The sequence below is a fragment of the Poecilia reticulata genome, chromosome 13 (genome assembly GCF_904066995.2).
Source record: "Poecilia reticulata chromosome 13, P_reticulata-male-v2, whole genome shotgun sequence".
Taxonomy (NCBI): domain Eukaryota; kingdom Metazoa; phylum Chordata; class Actinopteri; order Cyprinodontiformes; family Poeciliidae; genus Poecilia; species Poecilia reticulata.
In genome coordinates, this window is record NC_088842.1 from 21,460,666 (window position 1) to 21,481,748 (window position 21,083).

Consider the following 21,083-nt stretch of genomic DNA (forward strand, 5'->3'; position numbering starts at 1 on the left):
CCTGTTGTGTCAGTTGACTCTACTAAAATCAGACTAATTATGACTGTAATTAATGAAGCGATCTTGAGTGCCAATTCACAACGGCTGTCACTCAATGGCTTTTTATAAAAGTTTGTTCAATTCAGTGACATTTCAACTGATCCTAGTTATCAAACAGTGCTTCAAGTTCAGTTTATTATTCAAAATAGCTTAAAATGTTTCCTAAGGAAATTCATCAGATTGCATAGAGTCATTGACTTGTGCGATACACCCATCCTGGACGAGCATGAAGTGACAGTAGACAATTGGTTGCATTATCTTTACAGCAATCCCTCATATCAATCATGTACAGTGACAGTAGAGGATAAACTCCCATTTAATAGGAAGAAACCTCCAGCAAAACCTGGCTCTGTACGAGTGACCACTTGCGTCAAAGTTGGATTTCAACGTCCCTCTGATACAAATTGACATACTGCACAAAACAAGCAGTAGGTGGCACAATTTCACACCTGGAAAAAGTCAGGTGAACAAATATGCAACAAAGGGCAAAAAATAAGTGAAATAGGTGGATCAGAGGATACCTAGACAAACCAACTTTTTTTCAGATCTCATTGATTTCTATGGAAAGCTCAATAAGTCAGATTGCTAATATCTGATGGTGTATTAACCTAAGTCATGAATGCCAATGTGGATGGAAAATCTTTTAACACCGTCTTGTATTCCACTTTCCACTTAGCATCTGTTGATTATCCCAATTAAATGTTTGCATTTACATGATTTCTGTGGAGGGGTGAACTTAAGTTGAATAATGCAAATAGAGGGGGAAAAGAATTACAAAGTGACATAATCGAAAGAAAATGCTAGAAGAAAAAAATGAAATGAAAATGATCGTACTTTCTGAAAGGGGAAAGTTGTGCAACTAAAAAAAAAATTATATATATATATATATATATATTTTTTTTTTTTTTTTTTTTTATTTTTTTAAGAAGCGTCAATTCTTTAATAAATCATCGCTTGCCTTGAACCCACCGGATGTTGAAAGCCAATCAGTGTCTTCCAGCTGTGTTTATTAGCGTCGCTCCAGGCAGCGTGGCTCCTTTCTCCTGCCAGGCCTCCCCTGGACTCCGTTGTAAGTAGCTGCAGCGGCCCCGACACGGGAACTCTGTCTCCGGCTGTCACCATGGCCAGGACCGGGTTCTGCGACTCCAAGGCCCCGTTGGACTTACACAAGAAGGTGAGCGGTGTGTGTTCATCAGATCCAGTCCCATGGCATCACCGGATGTAATTTGCCAATCGCTATGAATACAACCCACTTGAACTTGTTTTCTATATGCTTAGCAATCTTCAAACAATTTGACAGGAAAAGGAAGGAAATGTATCAAAACTGTTTCTAAATGTAAATTATAAATTTATGTGGCCTTTTCTCATTTTGGTGAAATCTCAAGCTTAGATGGGTTTATTTTTTTTAAATGTGATGGGGGGGACCTTTTGTTTAGTTGATCTCAGGTGTTAGAGTCTCTGATTAATTTGGCCAGAGCAGAAACCAACGTAAATTTCTGCAAACATCCTGCAAAAGATGCAAGGTGGTAGGCATTTAAAGAAATGTCCATGATATGAGCAGAGACAATCTGTTGTCCCTTCAGGCGGATGAGAGGAGAGCCCCACTAAGAACTTGGGCTAATGCCTGTGGGCCTATAGATCGCCGTCAGCCTGTAGAAGTGGAGGAGTCCAGAACTGCCCCAGTCAAAATGGAACCAGAGCACAGATGGGTAGGCCTGCTGTCCTGTTTACCACTTTCATCCTAAAGCGGCTGATTTGTTTCTCTCCCCAAACCCTTCTCCCACTCACCTTGTGTTCTGAACCAAACCATGACGGCTTGGATATCTAAGCAGCCCAACTTTTTCTACAGGACAGGAGGCCGTCGACGCAAACCAGTGAAGTCATCATCATGGGTTTCCATGAGGATAGCAGGACATGCAAGGCTGGTAGTGTCTTCAGGTTTTAGACACTTCCGGGTCTGTCCACTTTGAGATGTTTGTGCACTACAAATAAGTAATGGGGGGAGCATGATTCTAGCAGGGTGTTTTTCAGTTATGTAAAAAGTTTTGATTTCAGTGGGGGTTTAATTGTAAATTAAAAATGAGTAGCCAAAGGCTCCATGTAAGAGTATTTTGCAGTTTTTGTTTAAAAATGAAAAGGCTTTTCTGTGGTCTTTTTCTCCCTGTGCAGCAGATGGTTCTGTGGAGGATCCAGTGCTCCTCTACCCACACGACCTGCAGGGGCTTCACAACCTACACACCCTGGTTCCCAGCTTACTGAGACACGAAGTTGAGATGGCACTTGAGAATCTGGACCTTATTTGGGATCGAACATATGCCTGGGACATGTTCTTGGACATGATGGTGAGAAACACGAGGGCTGGAACAATTTGCTAAACAGCAATTGCTTCATTTAAAGATGTTTTTCTTGTTTTGCTTCCCTCCACCCTCCACACTGTAGAGAACTCAAATGCAGTGCTCCTTTCCCAATCCTGATCTCCCTGGCCATTTCACTGATGCTACTCGAGCTATCCTAGTAGAGTGGATCATTCAGGTTCATGTGAGTGGTGGTTTTCTTTGTCAACATAAAAGCTCAACAAATCATTGTAGAGAACCTCCATCACATCAGCTTAAAGGCATGGTTAGCAACATGTATCAACAGTGGGCTGGGTTTATAAGGTATGTAGAAAAATATTAATAATTTGCCAAGTGAATACAAATGCATGCTGTTTAACTTGAAAGTGTCGGTAATTGTACTGTTTTCCATTTACCACTCAAATCCAATTTTTGAGTAAGGAATAATATTGAGTGAAACCTAACCTGAGTCCAAGTTATTGAACCAGCTTTGGACAATGAATGTGCTCAAGTGACCAGATTGTCATTTACAATCCAAGCCAGGCTTATTTTACACATACTGTACTTCGGTTTGTGATCTAATGCAGCAGAAAAATGACTTCAAAACTTCAGCTGTTGTGCTGTGAAGGAGCCCTACATGCAGCTGTCCTCAGTTTCTCCTTAGCTTGAGGTCTTTGCAGTGTGTCTTCCCCCTTCTTGCTCCATTATTCTGATTGGTGGCTGTCGGTAGAGGCCACCAAGTGCCATAAAAATCTAAAACTCCACCCACTGCTAAGTTTCTATTTGCAAGGTGAACATTTTGGATTTTTAAGTTGGAGTTCGTGGGGGACGCTCTACCACTCAAAATGTCAAGGGATTTTTTTTTCCTAGCTTCAAACTAGGAGTGAAACTTTTAAGATTGAAAAAGTTTTCAACTTTTTCAATCTTAAAAGTTGAAAACATAAACACACTTTGTCCTAGAACTGTATGTGGTGCCAGTGAGTTAGTCCACACCTTCCCCTTCATTACATAAAACAGGCTGAAAAAGCAGTCTAGTTGTATCATCAGTCTGTAAAGGTGTGGGAGAACCACTGACGTAGACTAACCTGTACCTAGGAGTAAATAAAGAATTTAGCAAAAAGTGCTTCAGGTTTGACAATACCTAAATTAACCACTGATCTTTAATAAAGACAATGCTTACTTCCTGTCAGGAGCTGCTACAGTTCCAGGAAGAGACTCTCTACCTAGCGATGCACCTCCTCAACCGCTCCCTGCGACAGCTGAAGGTGTCCGTAGCCAACCTTCAGCTCCTGGGCATGGTTTGCCTCTTTCTTGCTGCAAAGAAAGGGGAGAGCCTCCTTCCAGAGGTACGCTGCCTCACTCCTGCCCAACTATAGAAACTGGAGCTGGCTAGCATGTCCGAATAAATGGTCCATTCATTGTAAAACTCAACAGACTATTGGAATCGATGAGGCATGTTTTTGAAAAGCTTTTGTTCTAAAGTATTTTTGTGACATTTCCAGGTGTCTGGACTCTGCAGCTTGATGGACCACACCTACACAAAGCATCAGCTTCTGCGAATGGAACGCAAAGTTTTGTGTGCGCTCAAGTTTGATCTGTCCTTCAGTCCCCCGCTGCACTTCCTCCTCCTGTTTGCCTCTGTCGCTCGCTGCAGTGCTGCGGTAAAACCACATCGTGTGTCATCTTCCACCTGCTGTTGCATGCTGGTGGAGTCTGAGCGGTCACTTGTGCCTATAGGTGGTGTGGATGGCTCGTTATCTACTAGAACTCTCTCTGCTGGAGGCCCAGTGTGTGGTGTTTCTGCCTGTACAGCTGGCTGGCGCAGCCCTCTGCTTGGCCCGCCAAGTTCTGCAGGAATGTCCGACGCCAGAGGGAGAGGCTGCATGGTGTCTGGCTTCCAGCGTCCATGTTGGCAGGTGTGCAATTTGTCAATCTTCTGTTTGTGCATGGTGACCAAATATGTTGTACCTCTTGTGAAAATAGTTCTTCATTTTGTTCTGAATTTATTTGTTATGCTGCTTTTTCAGTGAGCCTACTCTGCTGAGGATCATGCATATTCTAGCTAGTGCTGCAGCCAAAGCCAGCTCCCAAGAGACCTGTGCTACTTTTATTAAATATTCATCCCCAAAGACATTGCAAGTCAGTAGACACCCTGGTCTGAATAATGCTGCAGGTCTGCTGAGTGTTTGCAGTTGACATCTCTGACTTGGACACCACGAGTTCTCGGCCTGAGCTCAATCTGAACTAATATCACTTGTGTTTTATAAGGAGCTGCAGAGTAAGGGTCAGAAGTGTGAGAAATTTCATGCTGAATGTTGACAAATTGTGTGTTTCCTTGCATGGGATTTAGCCGAGAATGTAGCAAAGTTTGTTTTATAATAACTTGCAGCCAATTTAGAAAATACTTTAATTGTACTAATGTGTTGTCTTTTGCGGAGAGGATGTGGGTTGTCTGTCAAGTTGTATGAAATCTTTTTAATGTAAAATAAAGTCTGCTGCAATGTTTTGCTTTTTCTGTTTTGTTTTGGGGGGGGGGTCTCGTGGTTTTACAGCTATACAGAAAAATATGAATTCCATTATTGGGCTTAAGCTTAACATTTTTTGCTAACTTTTTTTTTTTTTTCTTACTGGCAGTAATGTGTTTTGATCTGGTATGGATAAGTGCACTTCACAAAATTACTCATGTCATGAGGAAAGAACATTTTTATGGAAAACATTTCTACCAAATTTTAGCTAATTTTTATGTTAAAAAATCTTTATGAAATGTATCATTGCAAACCTCTTGGAGCTTCTATCACTGTTGGTGTAAATTTTTACACTACATTTTTCTTCCACTTAACTTTCCATTCTTATGCTTAAATACACTCTAAAAAGCCATGCCTGAATTTTGTGTCTTGGCCTCTTTGAGATTGTCAATAACTGTTTGCTGGACAACTGTCTGCTCAACAATCTTGTAGACATTAACTTGTAACATTTTGCAATGTTTTAGGCCTTTAATGAAGAGTAAATGGACAGAAAATAGGAAGGGGAAAGTATGCAACAAATAGTTTGCATTCAAGCCAGGAAAACTGTTTAGAGCCTCTGCATATTGTGAAAGGACTCGATCAACTGAGCAAATGCTTTTTCAAAAATCCATTTTTGGTATCCTTTCAGTTTACTGAAAATTCAAGTTTAGGTCATTTTTCACATAAAAGGAACATAAATAAAAGATTTTGTGTGATTGAGTTTCACTTTATTTATAGAAATGAACTTTTTAATGGTCTAATTTACTGGGATGAACTTGTATATCGTCTTACATATTATATACATAGGGCCAGTGGCGCAACTACACATTATTCAGGTGTATGCGATAAACATAAATCGACGGGGTTTTGACGCCCCATCTGGAGCTGCGCCCCTATGCGTTGCATGCGCTGCATTCCCACTTTTTTGCGCCACTGCATAGGGCTCTAAACTACCAGCGGGTTCTCCTGCCAGTGACCTACTGTGCACTTATTTGACATCAGATTTTCTGACCTGAAAACATACATTTTCTTCAGATTTTAACATTTATAAATAAAACAGTTCAGTATACTTAGAAACTCCATACTTTAAGTGAAAAAAGATATTTGAAGAATAGTGTATTAATTTCATAAATTATAAAGTCAATCCAGCTTTAAGGCGAATTTATGTTATAAAATTGTGAGTCTTGACCGTTGGGAGCCTCTACTTTATGCCAACTGTACGTGCACTATTATATGATTGGCTGTTGTAGTTGTCTCATTGACCAATGAGCGCTGTGCTCCGGTAAAAACTGTTTTTGTTTCGTCTGGCATGTAGTCAAACTAGTGCAGTTAGTTGAGGGCACACTGACAGAAATCGAGATTTAGTTATGCTTCTGATAGTTTATTTCCTTTTTTAAAACAAGAATTCTGAGTCCATGCATGATCGAATGACATAACATGCCACTTTTCTCATCATGTGAAAACCGTGTCATCAAGTTACCTACAACAGCGTGTGCTTTTCAAAACAAAAGACGGACACGTTCAGATTTTTTATTTTTTTTTACTAACTCCTTACTGGATTGTAAAAACCGTTGACCGTAATAATAAGCTGCACAGAAAATGATCAAAAATAGTATTTTATCGCGAGATCCTGGCGGCTGTTTTCATAGTTTGAGTTATTTAAGACTTTTATTTTGAAGGTAATCGGATGTTGTTTTGTTAGCCTCACCCGTTTCACAACAGATATTGCAGAATCTCAGCCCGTTTCTGTGTAGTTTATTACTTGGCGTAGCCTGTGTAACAAAGAACGATAAATGTATTTAATGCCGTAAATCCGTCTGTTAACAGCTGCAACATGGCGCTGTTGGCTAACCTATATTTGTTGGCTTTGTAAAACTGTTCTGATGAAGGAGGAAACGACCGTTATCGTGATATAATTGACTGTTTTACATCACAAGGTAAGTTCAAAACTGCTTTTGGGAGAAAACGTGCTTTATTACCCATTTCCACAGATGCGTTTAATACTCTACTGCAACTTTTTTTGTTTTTCACAAGGTTGCAAAGCCCATATTGGGGCTTCACTTTTAAATTTGGCCAGGGTCTGTCTATAATGTGTTGATTTATGTGTACATGAGAGGAGCAGTGCGAAAGGAAGCGTCTAAAGACGGGGCTGGTCTTAAAGTTGAATGTTACATAACACAACAGGGGCAGGAAGGAACGGTGTGGTGCATTCACGGAACCACCGCCGCTGATTATATCGTAAACACGAGTGGTGAAAGCTTTGATAAGTCAAACGGCGCATTTTATGCTCTAAATCCCCTTTGACAGGTAAAGATGGAATAAATGCACAGCCAATTATTATATTAGATTTTTTGTTGTTTATTTCGACACCGAAAGATAATAGGGAGATACCAGGTCCAATTGTTAGAGGATTAATTCAGTTGTTTTTGTATTACTTCCCTGTGGAACTGAAAGCTATTAATTTACTTTTAACTTTAAAATTAAATTAATAGCTTTCAGTTCCACAGGGAAGTTATTGTCGAAACTTTAGAAAAGCTGTTGTTCTCTGTTTAGACCTGTTATACCCTCAACATCACTGTAGCTATGAATGAAAGTAATAAAAAATGCATGTTTAATTAAAAAAAGAAAAACTGTACTAATCAAATTAAAACGAGAAGACAACGACTGAGTAAAGTCCCCCTTGCCCAGCGCCTTAGTTTAGACAAACTTTTTACCTTTGAAGTTGTGTTATAATGTCTTTTGAGATAATAGATTGAATGGTTCGTCGTTAGATGTTGATAGTGCTTTAGACCTCTACAGATTTAACCTCAACTTGTCTTTTGTGTCCCTTAGTCTTGCTGATGCTGTTTCTTCATAATTATTCTCTTACAAACCTTAGAGGTCTTCACAGAACAGATATACTGAAATTCCTCCAATTACTATTTATGTGACTTCCCAAAGCAGTTATTTCCACTGGACATTGACAGAGTAAAGGCACCTGAATACAAAAAATTTAAATTGATCTTTTCTCTTCCATTCACTTCAGTTCTAGCCACTATAATTTAAAATCTCAATAAAGTACATAAAAGCTTGTGGTTGCAACATGGTAAACTTGGTTAAGTTTCAGTGATATTAAAACTATTGCAAGTAACTTTTTTACCAAAATGTTTTATCTTGTAGTAAACACCACATTTTTTTTTAAGGGCCGTCATGCCGAAAGAGCAGCTTTGTTTCAGGGAAAACGGTTCCTGTGCACCATCAAGCAAGAATGCGAAAGATAAGAGCAACAGCAATACCTTGCTGACAATACGTGACCCGAAGCATGCAGTTGATTCTAACAGAAGAGGCTCCAGCTGCAGCTCAGAAAAAGACTCCGGGTATTCTGGTGAGTTAAAGTGTTTGCGGTAAATGTGTGCATATAGCCCTAATAAGCTATGTAAAACTACATTAATGTACACAAATAAGCCAACCTTGCAATAATCAAAAAATCTGTGTTAAGGATGTTTTCCTGCAGACTACATCTTACAGGAAATCTCAACAAAACAGACGTCGTTCTGGCCAGAAGATAACTCAGAGTGGAAGGCTGTTGGTTCAAATTTTGTCTGTCGGGCATCTTGTATTTGGAGCTATACAATAACAAGAAAAACAGGATGCAAATGTTGCAGGAATTATACTCCAAATAAACATATGTAGCACAATCAGATCTTGGCAAGTTGATTAGACCTCTTGGAGCCTTAGTCATCCAAAAGTTTTTCCTCTTTTCTGCATCTTAAAACCCTTGCTTAGCCTATCGCATTAGGCATCCGATCGTAAAGTAGATTCAATTATTGAACAGAATTAAAAGCCAAATTCACATTAAGATTAATGCATTAGTCAAAGCTAAGACTTATTATGGATCGTTTATAAGCTTTTCCAAACTTTTAAATGAGATCTAAAATCCGTAGACAGGCTCCCTGTTGCTCAGAGAATAGATTTTAAATAATATTGTTAGATTATAAGTCACTGAACGGCTTAGCACCACAATAAATTAAGTACATTACTTTGTTGATACAACAACAAGACATGTTGTTGTATCAACCTTCCAGATCTCTCAGGTCTTCTAGTTTTGGTCTGCTCTGCATCCCCAGAACCAGAACCAAAAACTGCAAAACAGCTGAAACACTGAGTTACTTTAAATCTAGACTAAAAGCCTACCTGTTTAGAGTTGCTTTTGATTCGTAATATGTGGAACATTTTCCTACATATTCAATTGTTGAGTATAATATCCCTTGTGTTTTCACTAAAGCACTTTGAAATACACAAATACACTTAATTTATTGTGAAAACGGATTCATCACATAATTAGTCACAACTGGGCATTTTATAAGATTCAGAAGATTTGAGGTTTTTTTTTTTCCAAGATGCTTGACAAAGATTTGAACCCTGTTACTTCATTCTGTGTTCTCTGACTCCCAGACGGTTCCGACTGGCAGCAGACGGACATTGAGGACCAGAGGAGCACCAAAAGCCAGCTGAGATTGGTAGAACATGCAAAGTCTCCACAAACTGGTCAATTTAAAGTACATGGTGGCAGAAATGCAGGAAATCTTGCTGTAATGGCAACCAAACTGGTTCACCAACCCATCTACATCATCAAGGTAATTACACTAGTGAAGAGGTTTAGTCGCAGATACTCAAATGGAAAACATAGAAAGAAATTAAAACCTGTAGGATCAAAAGTAGGCAGCTGTTTTTGAGGTCAAGAGTTTGTTTTAAAGTCTATCAATTCAAGTTCAACCTATCTGTGAAAATGTTTTCAATTGTTCTTAGAACCACAGTTTGGTACAGCCTTCTTACAACACGTAGCTTTTTGAACAACTTACATCCTCCGTGCCATGTTTATTCCTGAATGATATAGCTGCTTTCTTCTTTTCTCTGTTCTTTCACCCAACAGCCAGCCACAACCCTGAAAAGAAATCAGTTGCATGTAAATAACAGCATGAGGATAAGCAACCATGCTGTTTCTCCACATATGATCAGCCTGGATCAGCCAAGCTTTGTGCCAGCATCAACTCAGCTCATCAAGCCTTTCAAGTCCCAAACTTCGAGAGTCACAGGAAATAAAATAAAAAACACCTACCTTCCTATTCTTAACTCTTACCCTCGCATAGCGCCACATCCTACCAAGAAACCACCTGACAAGTCTTTATCAAACCAGGAATCCCAATATTTGAGCAAGAGGATATGCACTGAACGCAAGACTGAAGACAAGTCGGTAACTACAAGTCCGTCGGAGGAACATCATCACAACCAATCGACAGTTTCAAACTCTGTCCTGTTGAGTACCTTGTCAAGCAGAAACAGTTTGTCCTCCTCCACCTTCACCATTTCGCCCACAAACCCAGGATCTCAATCCATCTCTAGTCTGCACGCCGCGTCCTCTCATCACTCAGACGGAGGACGTCAGAGGAAAATCACTAGTCCTCACCATCGGCGATTCTTCAACACGGTAGAACTTCTCAGACAGTCAGGTCTGTTGGACATTACCTTGCGTACAAAGGAGCTCCTTCGCCAGAGCAACAGCACTGAGCAGGACATTTCCCAGCTGCGTCAACACACAGAGCTGCTCTGCCAGGCTGTCAGCAACCCAGCCCACAGCCTTAACGGTGTCACAGCCTGGGAACGTGTGTGTCAGGCCATGACGGAGTCTGGTAGCTATCCCAACCTCAACATGGCACGCAAATCTCAGAAGCCATTACATCCAGATCCAATCAGTCAACCACAAGGTATTTCTTTAGGTAGCATAAAAATACTGCAAGCTGCTGAAGGCTCATGCCTTTCTAACACAAGCTCAGAGCAATCTCAGGTAAACCAAGACGAGAAAGTTGAGATCAGAGAAAGATCTCCAGGCGTTGTGACCATGATGTCTCCTGACAGTTCTACTGGTTAGGATGATCTGCAGTGCCTTCAAAGACTGAGATAACTAGCCTGGCTGCTGTGCCTTACCTAAATATTCACCTTCAGTGGCATTTTCGTCTTGCCTTTCAAGCTGGAATCAAAATTATTTTTTGTGGAGTTTGGATAATTTGACAGGCTAGAAATACTTATTGTGATACTTATTGTGAAATATGTCTTGATCCGAGATCTGAAATAAGTAAAAAAAAAAAAGTTTTTTCTAAGGTAAAAAGCAGTGACTCCTCAAAAGTAATTAATATGGTCACTGTGAAGCATCTCTTAAAATTCAACATATTGAGTTTACTTGACTTTTGGAAAGCAATGCAAATATAATGCATTCAATCTCCACATTAAAACTCATGAAACTCAACTCATGAAAAAGAGGAATAAAGTAAATGGACTCGGAATAAGGCAGCGGTCCCATTTAGTTGCCCGTTTAAAAAAGGCAGTGCCAAAAAATAAGAGATTCTGAAAACCTTTTATTTCTGTGGTATTTTAAAAAAGGCCTTGATTTTTTTTTTTTTTTTTTTACTGTGTCAATTTCATGCCACAAATATACTGTCAGGGGATAAGCAGAACCACCCATCACTAAAATATACACTAAACAGTTTAACATCAACCTTTATAAGCAACATTAGACCGCGTTAGTTTTTAAAATGAATCACAGCTACATCTAATGTTGTTGGAGTCAGTTTGTTACAGATGAAGACGGTGGGCAGTCTGTCAACCAGCCTCAGCTGGATGTTAAACTACTTCACTGTTTGTTTCTTTGCTCCAAGATACCAAGTATCTGTCACTCAGTCGCTTATGTAGTCTATAGCAAAGCGTCTTGTCAGGTATTTTTGTGTGTGTGTTGATAGTCTGAGCTTGGTTTGCTGTGTGTCATTGTGTATTGTAGGCTTTTTTTAATAATGCTACAGTGCGCTTCAAATGATATGTGATCACTTTGCTTAACCTCTTTTTAAGACATGCACAGAATAAACGAGCAGCATTTCAAAATCATTAGATGAACCATACTCTCTTGTAGCAGCTGTCATCTCTGCTGACTGTTTTTTGTGATTTTTCACAGTTTTCTTTGGTTTTTGGACTTTTACTTCACTAATTTAAAACACTTTTCAGTGTAAGTTTGAAAGTTTAACTGTGTTTATTGGAGATTAGGTGTTGCAAGGACAAGCGGTTATTAACAGTGGAGGGATGACCTTTAAAACTCTCATTCTCGTACTTCCATTGAGTACTAAAGCATATTGGAATTGGTTTAGAGCTGAGACTAAATTAATGAAAACTCATAAGATGCAAAAAATAAAAAACAATCTTATTTGGATGTAACATGAATTGTATTTATGCTATGTCTCTATTGTCCCCTTTTGTAAAATTATAATAATAATGCTATTCAGTGTATCATAAACTGATACAAAAAGCTTTTACCTAAATAATGGTCAGTAAACAGCTGGGAGTAAAAGTATTATTTGAGGATGCAACATGCAGGCCTGATGGCCAAAGTTTTCACATTTCAAGAGGTTTTTGGAGAATTTTTCAGAATTGTAAGCTATTTAAATAAAGCAGTTTGTGAAAAGTTTCTCTAATGTTTGTGTGTCTGAATATTTCTACAATGTGTCTCATCTACCCATGGAGAAAAACTGTGTGGGTTCTAATAAATCACACATAGAAATATAATTTGTTGATGGATAAGAATACTGTTTTCCTGTTATTTCAAATATGTAATTGTATCCCAAATATGTAATTGTATCCAAATTCTGTGTTTTTTAAACACACTAATATGATTTTCTGTTGACTTTAATTATAATTCCCCTTTCTTATTGCCCTTAAATGACCAGATTCAGAGAACTTAAGATTTAAGGGAATATTTCAGGATTTTTGAAGTGAGGCTCTGTCAAAGGTAATGTGACGTCTTAGAGTAAATTCAGACTAGTTGGTGCTCCAATGGATGGCTGAAGCTACGTGTGTCTATAAGGTGATAATATACTTACAGCACATCTTTTCTTTCTGAAAAGAAAATATAAATGGGGAAAGTTTGCACTGAACGGTTATTTGCACAGAAGCTGTTGATTTATTGACACATGAAGTAGTAGAAAGCTGTGGACAACCAGTGATTCTGCTGTTTGAAACTTGTAAAGTGTTTCAGGTCTTTGCAACACAAGGTGAAAATGAATAAAAAAGCATTTATTTATTATTATTTATTACTAGTTTAACCCATTTTGCACTTAATTATCAGAAAACATTACATGTTCCACTCTGAGTACGCTTCTCACAGAAACACTTGTGCTACTGTAAGTTAAATACTGAACACTGAAAAGAAAGTTCAGAATGAAACCTCATAAAGAGCAGATTTGAAGAATGTAAAAAAACAACAAACTCTGAGTCACTTTGAACACAGTTGAGGCAGTGCTGTTAAAATGAGGGTTATTTCTAAAGGTGATTACGTGAAGCGGATTTCATTTGTGGCTGTTTTACATCACAGGAGAGCAACAGGTGAAGCTGGTTGACGTGTTAAATTGTAATTTTAGGAGTTCCATCTACATCAGTCTGTACGTCTGCTGTCAGTTGGCCATGAATGGCTGCATCAGGCCAACATCCTTGTTTTGCAGCTCAGCTCCTCTTATTTGAGTTGGTGAGTCACTTAGAGCAGGCTGGCACAAGAACTGGAGGCGCTGCAAAACAGTAAAGATCTACGTCGGTAAGTTCAAAGGAACATGTTTGCTACTAGACTATGCTGTTGCTGTGTTATTATTACTGCTGATTTTTGCCACACCAGGCACATTTGCCACATACATGAAATGCATCCCTTAACATAAAATGTTCATAGTTTAAAAATCTACTTTGTAATGTAACTTTACAGAATAGGAATGTAGAGATATCCTTTATCTAACATGTTTTTATCAGGGTTATCAGCATCAATAGGAGATGTAAATCTGCAAAAAGTAATCTGACTCTTCTTCATAAAATTTTGTGGCATTCATTTTCATTTCATCAGTATTCTCCAAATCCTAGCAGAATTTCTCCACAGTTTGGAAATTAAATGCAGTGTTTTCTTTTACAATAAAAATTCTTAAATGTAATTTGAATAAAACATTGCTATGCTTTCTCACCTGCCTAGGTGTGCCGCTTGCAGTCATCATCTTATAAAGTGCCCACCCAGGCACAAGCAGGATGGAGGAGAGGGCCAGCACCCAGCCCAACACATAAGCCCAGGAGGGGTAGACGTACCACCGATTAAAGGTCAGAGGCTGATACTCGACTAAGGAACATATGAAAGATCCCTGCAAGGGCAAACAAGATTGGCTTAGTTAGACTCTGGTTTGAAATCAAGCATAAATTACTGAATTCAACAGTTCACATCTGATCCAGTGACCAAAAGCACTCGGACAGAGAAACAGGTGACTCACCAGTGAGACCAGTGGTGTGAGGTAAAGCCAGCAGATTTTGAAGAAAGGATTGGCCTTCACCCCCGTCATATCCTCTATGATGCCATACAACCGATCTGCCCCTAAATAATTACATATTGATGAGACTGTATTGCACTTGTTTGAAAGACGTGATGTAACATTTAACAGTTAATCAGTCATTTCTTTTATAGGTTTACAATGTGTAAATAACATTTTACAATTATCAAGACCCCAACTAAAGTCAAACTGTTTAATCTTTCATTGCAGTAGCATAATTTGAAATAATCACTATAAGTCCAACCTTCAATTTGTGTAATCTTTTGCAGTGAGACAGCAAGGTTGAACAATACTTTTTATATGAAATCAGGTGGTCCACAATATTTTCTTTGTATATCCTTCTTTTGCCAATAGAACATCTTCTAGTCTCCTACAGAATTTCACGAGAGATATTGTGAGAAAGAGGGAACTTTGGCCTTTCCTCTCTGCACAATCTCTCTAGATCAGAGTTTTCCAATGTTGAAAATCGAAACACATTAAAACATGCATCGCATCAGTGTACGTACCAAACACCCAGCCCATTGACAGAGTTTCAAACACACAGAGGAAGAGGATGCAGCCTCCATTACATGCATAGTAGTCAAACAGCTGGAACAGAAACATCCCTCCCTTGGAACAACAGCAAAAAGAGAAAGAAAATCATTTTCTTATTTTAAGTTTATGAAAGACGATTCCATTCACACATTATGACCTCACACTTGTGACAAAAACAATTGTAGAAGAACGATTTAGTATTGAAAGGTGTAAAACATTAAAGTTTTATCGTTGAACACAGACTTCGGTGATCATGACAAGTTGAGAGAAGAAGCAAATCAGACAGAAGAGCAGGAGGAAGATCTCCCGGCGTCCTGCCCGTCGCATAATTCTGGGAAACATGTCAATGATGGACGTCATCACCACCTCCATGGCGACAAACTGAGCAGAGAGCAGGCAATAACAGAATTACATGTTTAGAATGAATACTTATGATCCTCCTTCAGTTGCCTGAGCTGCTTACTTGTGTGTCCAGACCCAAGAGGATGAGCATGACGAAGAAACAGATGGACCAGAGCTGGGGCAGAGGCATCATGGCCGCCGCCTGAGGGTATGCGATGAATGCCAGGCCTGGACCTGGAAAACAAAGCCAAAGTGGTGATTTAATAATCTCCTTCTTTTAATATGCTTTAATTAGTCCATCAACTGCCCTGCCAGGTAAAAACCAAACTAATAACACTGTGGAGTTTCATAAACTAACCAATGAATAATATTAAATTTTGGCAAAGATATTATTTCTTTATTTTGTCTTTTTTTTCCAAAATAACTTAATTGTTTAGGGCAATGACATTTACTTCCTGGAAACAATAAAAGTTTCAGTGCTTCATGTGTAAGATCAATTTGGAATGTAGTCATGTTACAACCACAAACAATTGGGGTTTTATGTCACGGATCAACGCCGGTGGGTGAATAATTGTGAGGAGTGGAAGAAAAACTGGGAAAGGTTCTCTTTTTGAGTTTTGAAAATAAAAAATATGCTAAATTTAACTTGCACAATGTTTGTGTTTAATCAACACAAACATTGTGTTTAATCAACACAAACATTGTGTAGAGTCAACCATTCTATAATGATTCTGGCTGCAGGGATTTTGTCCAGCTGAGAAGGTGAAACTTTGTCTCTAAGTTTTTGCAGTCACTATCGAGTTTCTTTGAGGATTGCCCTGAAATCATCCCCGTCCATTTTTCCATCAACTCCACCCAGGTTTCCTGTCCCTGCTAAAACAAAAATCATCCCCACAGAATTTCCATAAGGATGACGTTACATGTGACTGAAAATGTGTAAATATGCACCTGACTCAGCCACCTCTGCAATGGGGATGCCTTGCTGATTAGCCATGAAACCCAGCACTGAGAACACGGCGAACCCAGCTACAACACTGGTGCCACTGTTCAGGAAACACAGCCACAGGCAGTCCCTAACAAAACAGAGCAATGCCACATTCATTGTACTTGATACATGGATAATATACTTCAGCAGAGATGCAGAATGCCTTTTGGCACCAACAAGCTGTTCTACCTGTAGCAGTTGTTATTGTATTTGTTGTAGCTGCCCAGTACGGTTAGAGAGCCGACCCCAACACTGTAGGAGAAGAAGATCTGCGCGCCGGCCTCCATCCACACCTGCCCCAACAACAGCGTCAGTGGCCACATTTGTCTCAAACTCAGCTGTCTTCTGTCTTTCGTCCCTCAGAGCCTACCTGAGGATCGGTGAGTCGTGACGGTTCAGGAAGAAGGTAAAAAATTACTCCTTCAAGAGCGCCGGGAAGAGTCAGTCCTCGAATCAAAAGGATTACCAACATGACATACGGGAAGGAGGCAGTGAAGTACACCACCTGAAAAAAGGGGAAACACAAGCTCACAATTTGAAGCCACACTTTGAATAGCACATTCTACATATTTGGCAGTCATGTGTATTATGTGGTAGCAATAAGCTGTTGCATAATTTCACTGAAATTCTGATAAAAGTTAAGCCAGGTTGAGTAGATGTCAATCTTGGTATTCTCTAAGCAAAACAGTGAATGTGGAACAATTTGCACATGTTTACATATGTGATGTTCAGAAAAGATTTCCTTATTTTCTTTCTTGCCATGTACTCCAAACCACTGGCGTTTGTCTCTACTAGTTGTCATGGTGATCACAAGATATCATTCTGTGTTGGAGAACTGGCTTGTTTAGTTCCTGTACCACTCCTTTATCCTCACTGTGTGTGGTTTTAAAACAAATTCTTCCATTTCTAATGCTGACTACAGAAAATAGACTTCCGAGTGACATACTATTAATATCCAAAGGTAATTAGAAGCTTCTTACACGTTCTGAAAAATTAAAAATATTAAGCTAAAACTACATGTATTTTAGACGTTTTTTCTGCTTATAAATGTAGCACCAGTGATTCTGTAAAAAGGATCAGCTGACCTTTCCTGTGGACTTGACTCCTTTCCAGATGCAGAAGTAGCAGATGATCCACATTACAATCAAGCACAACAGCACCTCCCACCTGATGCTGCCCACCTCCTCAATTCCCCCTGAGATAGCCAGGACACGGCGTCTAAAAATCAAAAACACATTTCATATCAGCCACATAAGTAGCTGAGCAGCTTCCTTAGCTTTACTTACTCCCAGAATTCTGTGGCCGCTGAGGTGGAATTAGTCCTGTTGGCCCACTGGAAGGTGCTGTTTGTTGAAAAGTCCACACAGTCCTCTGAAAAAGATGGTGGTGAAAAAGGTCTGTCTCTATGCTTCTGTGATTATGTTGCGTCTGACAGCTAGGAACATTTTTAACACATTTGCATGCAACCTGTGTTCCAGTAGTTGTTGCAACTGGCCCAGGGGAGCTGGGAGCTGAAGGAGAAGACGAAATAGAGCAAAGCCCAGGACAGAATAATGATGTACGTCATGCAGCTGTAGAAGAGGATCAGCTGCCCTCCAAAGCCTATACCTGCAGAACAGAAAACAACAAAAGCCTTGATTTATCAAGTAACCGGAGTGAGATATTCCACTTAGACGCAAAAGTAAAGTTAGAAAACTGTTTAAATCAGGTAAATGTTTGAACCCTCAGAAAATCCTACATATCAACAACCTTGTTAACATTTGACAAGCACAGGCAAACAATCTGAAAAGGCTCATTTAAGATTTGATTAAATATTTCTTAAATTTGCTGCTGTTACTCTAAACTTCTATTTACAGGAGAACCATCCATTTTATATTTTGACCTCATCAGTCAACAGCCCTATTCATGATGTTTCACTTTCTCTGTTTCCAAAGAGTAAAGTCCTGCAGGGCTTACCTTCTGCTAGCGGACACAGCTTCCTCCAGCAGGTGATGCCCCCCTCCTGGGTGTACTGGCCCATGGTTGTTTCCAGCAGGAACAGAGGTACGCCACAGGTCACCACAAAAACCAGATATGGCACCAAGAATGCACCTGATTTTTACAAAAATAATCAGCTACTTGGCTTAAAGGATCAAAATAACAAACTAAGACACTAGATTCTGATATTTGCATTGTACTGGAACCATTTTCTTTATGTTTTTGAACAGTAGCTTTCCAAACACATTCATCTAGTTGAATTTTTTTTTAACAGTTTCCCATGTTGCAATCAATAACGTATGAATTTTATTAGGATTTCATGTGAAAAACCAACATAAAATAGTCCATCATTGTGAAGAGGAAGAAAACCTTGTATCATATTTCTTTCATTTCTCAACTATGCACTCGTTTGTGTTGTCGTCTCAACTAAAATCCTGACATAATATGCCAAAGTTTGCATTTAAAACATGAGGAAATGTAGAAAGACACAACTCCTTAAATGTTTTATTGCCAGAAAACTAAAGTAAAATTATTTCCTCAGATATTTAGAATATATCAATGCTGGAAACCATTTATAAAATCAAAGGTGAGCCACTGACATTGGATCCATCGGAGCGTAGTCTGCAGATCACTCTCGCAACTTGTTTCTCATTACTGAATGGTAACATCCCTAAATAGAGTAATACACAAGATTTCTTTGGAAGGTTTTAATATTTTAAGTTTCCATGAAGGATAATGTTCTCCTGGAAGAATTTGAACCTTGAGTTAAAATCAATTAATGTTTCGACCGTTTCGACAATCATCAATTGGTCCTGAGAACAGGAACGTTGCACTTTGGCTCTTTGTTTGAACAAATCGGAGCATCCAAGACATTTTTTCATTATTTATTTACTTTCACTTTTTCAGTTTCTGAGAGAGGAAAAAAAAAATCTGCTTACGTGGTTTCAATCAATCCCTAAAACTACGAGATTCTCACAGGGATGATTTGAAGACATCACCTCAAGTTGACAAGAAAAAGTATCTTAAAACAGTTAAATCCCCAGAAAACATGGAACAAATCTCCTGCTTTATTTTACCCTTCATAGAGCTCATTGCTCTGGTATGTGCAGTGGGAAACAAATACAGTTTGTATCCCCAAATTTACAGCTTTGCATAATATACTTTTTGTAAAATTGTTATTTAGCAGACTGTTGCATCTCATCTCATCTCGCCTTTTATTTCTAAAAACCTCTCTATATATACCGTATAATGTTTAAATTCGGGCTGCTGACCAGACTGATTTCCACATCATTTTCTTCAGGTTTTCTTATTGTAGAGTAAAGCCATGATTATCAGTTTAAACATGATTATCAGTTTAAATCCAGCATCGCCTTACCCCCTCCGTTTTTGTAGCAGAGGTAAGGAAACCTCCAGACGTTGCCGAAGCCAACAACATTTCCAGCCACGGCCAGGAGAAACTCCACCTTGCTCCCCCAGTGTCCTCTCTCCTCCACCTCCGGTGGAAGCTCTTTCTGGGCACATTGTTCATTCAACATACCAACGGGTTTGGTCCAGACCCAGAGTTTCTCTTGATCTCTGAACTGTGTGTCTGGTTGTCTTTCTATGTAGCACAGACATGTAATAAGCAACTGTATGGACGGTTAATCAGTTTTCAGTGGAATTGTAAATTATTTCCAAGCTGTCGGTGATGTTTTGTTAACAGATCTCGTCGCAGAGCTCTTGACAACTGTGAAACAGATGTAAATTAGGAATGGAATAGCGAAACGCGCTGCTTAAAATATTGCCCATTCATTTCAACACACTTTAATAGGTGGGCACATTTGAGATTGGTAGCAATGGCTTTTAATTCCAGATGGAGAACTCATAAATCCTTTTGTTATATTGGATGGATGGATCTGCTTTGCCTTCAAAGAGAATTGGTGATGTGAAAGGATATTGTAGGGGGATACAATTATGTTAATAGTTAATAATTATGTTGTTTAGCTGTTTTGCACAAGGGAAATGTACCGTCAAATGTACTGCAGCAAAATGCGAGTCAAGAGATCTGCATTAACCAAAGGACGAACTGGACTGATTGAGAACGCCACATACACGGACAGATTTGAGTATAAATACGCACAGCTTTCAGTGGGCCGGGGTTAGGGAGTATGGTGTGATGATTTGTTTTTATTAGCCACCTTTCACACCATAACAATATTAACCAAACACACAGAAAGGTAAATATTACTTTAAAGTTTAGTTTATCTTGTGAATTTTGATGATCTGTGATGCTGTGACCCTGTCTCCATCCTAAAGGTGTGTGAAGTCTTTTTGGAGCGTGTGGCTCTTTGAAACACCTGAGTGTTTCTGAGACCCCACCAGGCAATTTAAGATCAGTAATTATTGGGTTTTTGACATCATAGCTGTCAAAATAGCCAAATCAAAAGAAAAGGTTTAACAGAAAGAAAACATAAACTCCATCACCATCTCAGTCCCCAAAGCTAGATAATTGAGAACATTTGTGGAGTGAACTGAACGGAAGAAAATACAAATCTGAATGTATAGAGACACTGTAGAAAGAGGAATGGAGAAATATCTCCCTCGCTCAGTGGGCTCCAATCACTTTATATGTAAAACGAGACCATTAAGTTCTAGTGGTAAAAGAGAGCTGTTCAAAAATTAACAGGAGAGGCGTCAATAAGTGGGAAACCAGGCATTTTCTGAAAGGTAATTATTATGCATTGTTTTTCCCGTTCCACTACGTAACTGCATTCGAACGAAATATTACGTTCATTAGAAGTTTGCGGTGAGAGATCATGCTGTCGCAACAAAGGGTTCATGTATTTGGAGGCTTTTTACACATCTTTACCAGTGGTGCCAATAGGTGTGGGAGGTGCTAAAATTAGTTATCTTTTTCCATCTTCCTGCTATGAACATTTTACTGCTACCTTACACTTTTCTCACTAAAATGTACCATCTATTACTTTTAAAAAAAAATTCATAACCTATTAGGAAA

General features: G+C 39.1%; 3 protein-coding genes across 6 annotated transcripts; 2 read left to right on the top strand and 1 right to left on the bottom strand.

Moving 5' to 3' along the window:
• The first annotated feature begins 1,002 nt into the window (after positions 1–1,002).
• On the top strand, positions 1,003–4,878 carry ccnp (cyclin P). Of its 4 annotated transcripts, none has more exons than XM_008426014.2 (9): positions 1,003–1,213; positions 1,623–1,748; positions 1,889–1,964; positions 2,209–2,381; positions 2,479–2,577; positions 3,563–3,718; positions 3,875–4,033; positions 4,110–4,288; positions 4,400–4,878. In XM_008426014.2, the coding sequence occupies exons 1-9, from the start codon at positions 1,160–1,162 to the stop codon at positions 4,566–4,568; spliced, it is 1,191 nt and encodes a 396-aa protein (XP_008424236.1). In that variant the 5' UTR covers positions 1,003–1,159; the 3' UTR covers positions 4,569–4,878. The 4 variants fall into 4 exon arrangements, with proteins under 4 accessions (XP_008424236.1, XP_017163666.1, XP_008424237.1 ...); XM_017308177.2 differs by having other exon boundaries at positions 2,212–2,381; XM_008426015.2 differs by lacking the exon at positions 1,003–1,213 and having other exon boundaries at positions 1,889–1,977.
• Positions 4,879–6,177: 1,299 nt separating this feature from the next.
• Positions 6,178–12,367, top strand: LOC103474792 (CLOCK-interacting pacemaker). The gene is made up of 4 exons (XM_008426018.3): positions 6,178–6,813; positions 8,059–8,240; positions 9,311–9,492; positions 9,789–12,367. The coding sequence occupies exons 2-4, from the start codon at positions 8,066–8,068 to the stop codon at positions 10,782–10,784; spliced, it is 1,353 nt and encodes a 450-aa protein (XP_008424240.1). The 5' UTR covers positions 6,178–6,813; positions 8,059–8,065; the 3' UTR covers positions 10,785–12,367.
• Positions 12,368–12,834: 467 nt separating this feature from the next.
• LOC103474794 (sodium- and chloride-dependent GABA transporter 2-like) lies at positions 12,835–21,018 on the bottom strand. Its single transcript, XM_008426021.3, has 14 exons — positions 19,464–21,018; positions 18,068–18,202; positions 17,579–17,719; positions 17,398–17,482; positions 17,197–17,329; positions 16,482–16,616; positions 16,301–16,404; positions 16,075–16,199; positions 15,248–15,360; positions 15,028–15,165; positions 14,757–14,859; positions 14,194–14,294; positions 13,897–14,067; positions 12,835–13,458 (listed from the first exon to the last, which is right to left on the bottom strand). The coding sequence occupies exons 1-14, from the start codon at positions 19,621–19,623 to the stop codon at positions 13,348–13,350; spliced, it is 1,755 nt and encodes a 584-aa protein (XP_008424243.1). The 5' UTR covers positions 19,624–21,018; the 3' UTR covers positions 12,835–13,347.
• Positions 21,019–21,083: the final 65 nt, after the last annotated feature.

Excerpts from the sequence above, each read along its gene's own strand:
- ccnp (XM_008426014.2), top strand. The coding sequence starts at position 1,160 with ATGGCCAGGACCGGGTTCTGCGACTCCAAGGCCCCGTTGGACTTACAC. Across the intron at positions 1,749-1,888 it reads TGGAACCAGAGCACAGATGG|GACAGGAGGCCGTCGACGCA; the intron begins GTAGGCCTGCTG and ends CTTTTTCTACAG. Across the intron at positions 4,034-4,109 it reads TCGCTCGCTGCAGTGCTGCG|GTGGTGTGGATGGCTCGTTA; the intron begins GTAAAACCACAT and ends TTGTGCCTATAG.
- LOC103474792 (XM_008426018.3), top strand. The coding sequence starts at position 8,066 with ATGCCGAAAGAGCAGCTTTGTTTCAGGGAAAACGGTTCCTGTGCACCA. Across the intron at positions 8,241-9,310 it reads AAAAGACTCCGGGTATTCTG|ACGGTTCCGACTGGCAGCAG; the intron begins GTGAGTTAAAGT and ends TCTGACTCCCAG. Across the intron at positions 9,493-9,788 it reads AACCCATCTACATCATCAAG|CCAGCCACAACCCTGAAAAG; the intron begins GTAATTACACTA and ends TTCACCCAACAG.
- LOC103474794 (XM_008426021.3), bottom strand. The coding sequence starts at position 19,623 with ATGTTGAATGAACAATGTGCCCAGAAAGAGCTTCCACCGGAGGTGGAG. Across the intron at positions 17,720-18,067 it reads GCTGTGTCCGCTAGCAGAAG|GTATAGGCTTTGGAGGGCAG; the intron begins GTAAGCCCTGCA and ends TCTGTTCTGCAG. Across the intron at positions 16,200-16,300 it reads TACAATAACAACTGCTACAG|GGACTGCCTGTGGCTGTGTT; the intron begins GTAGAACAGCTT and ends CTGTTTTGTTAG.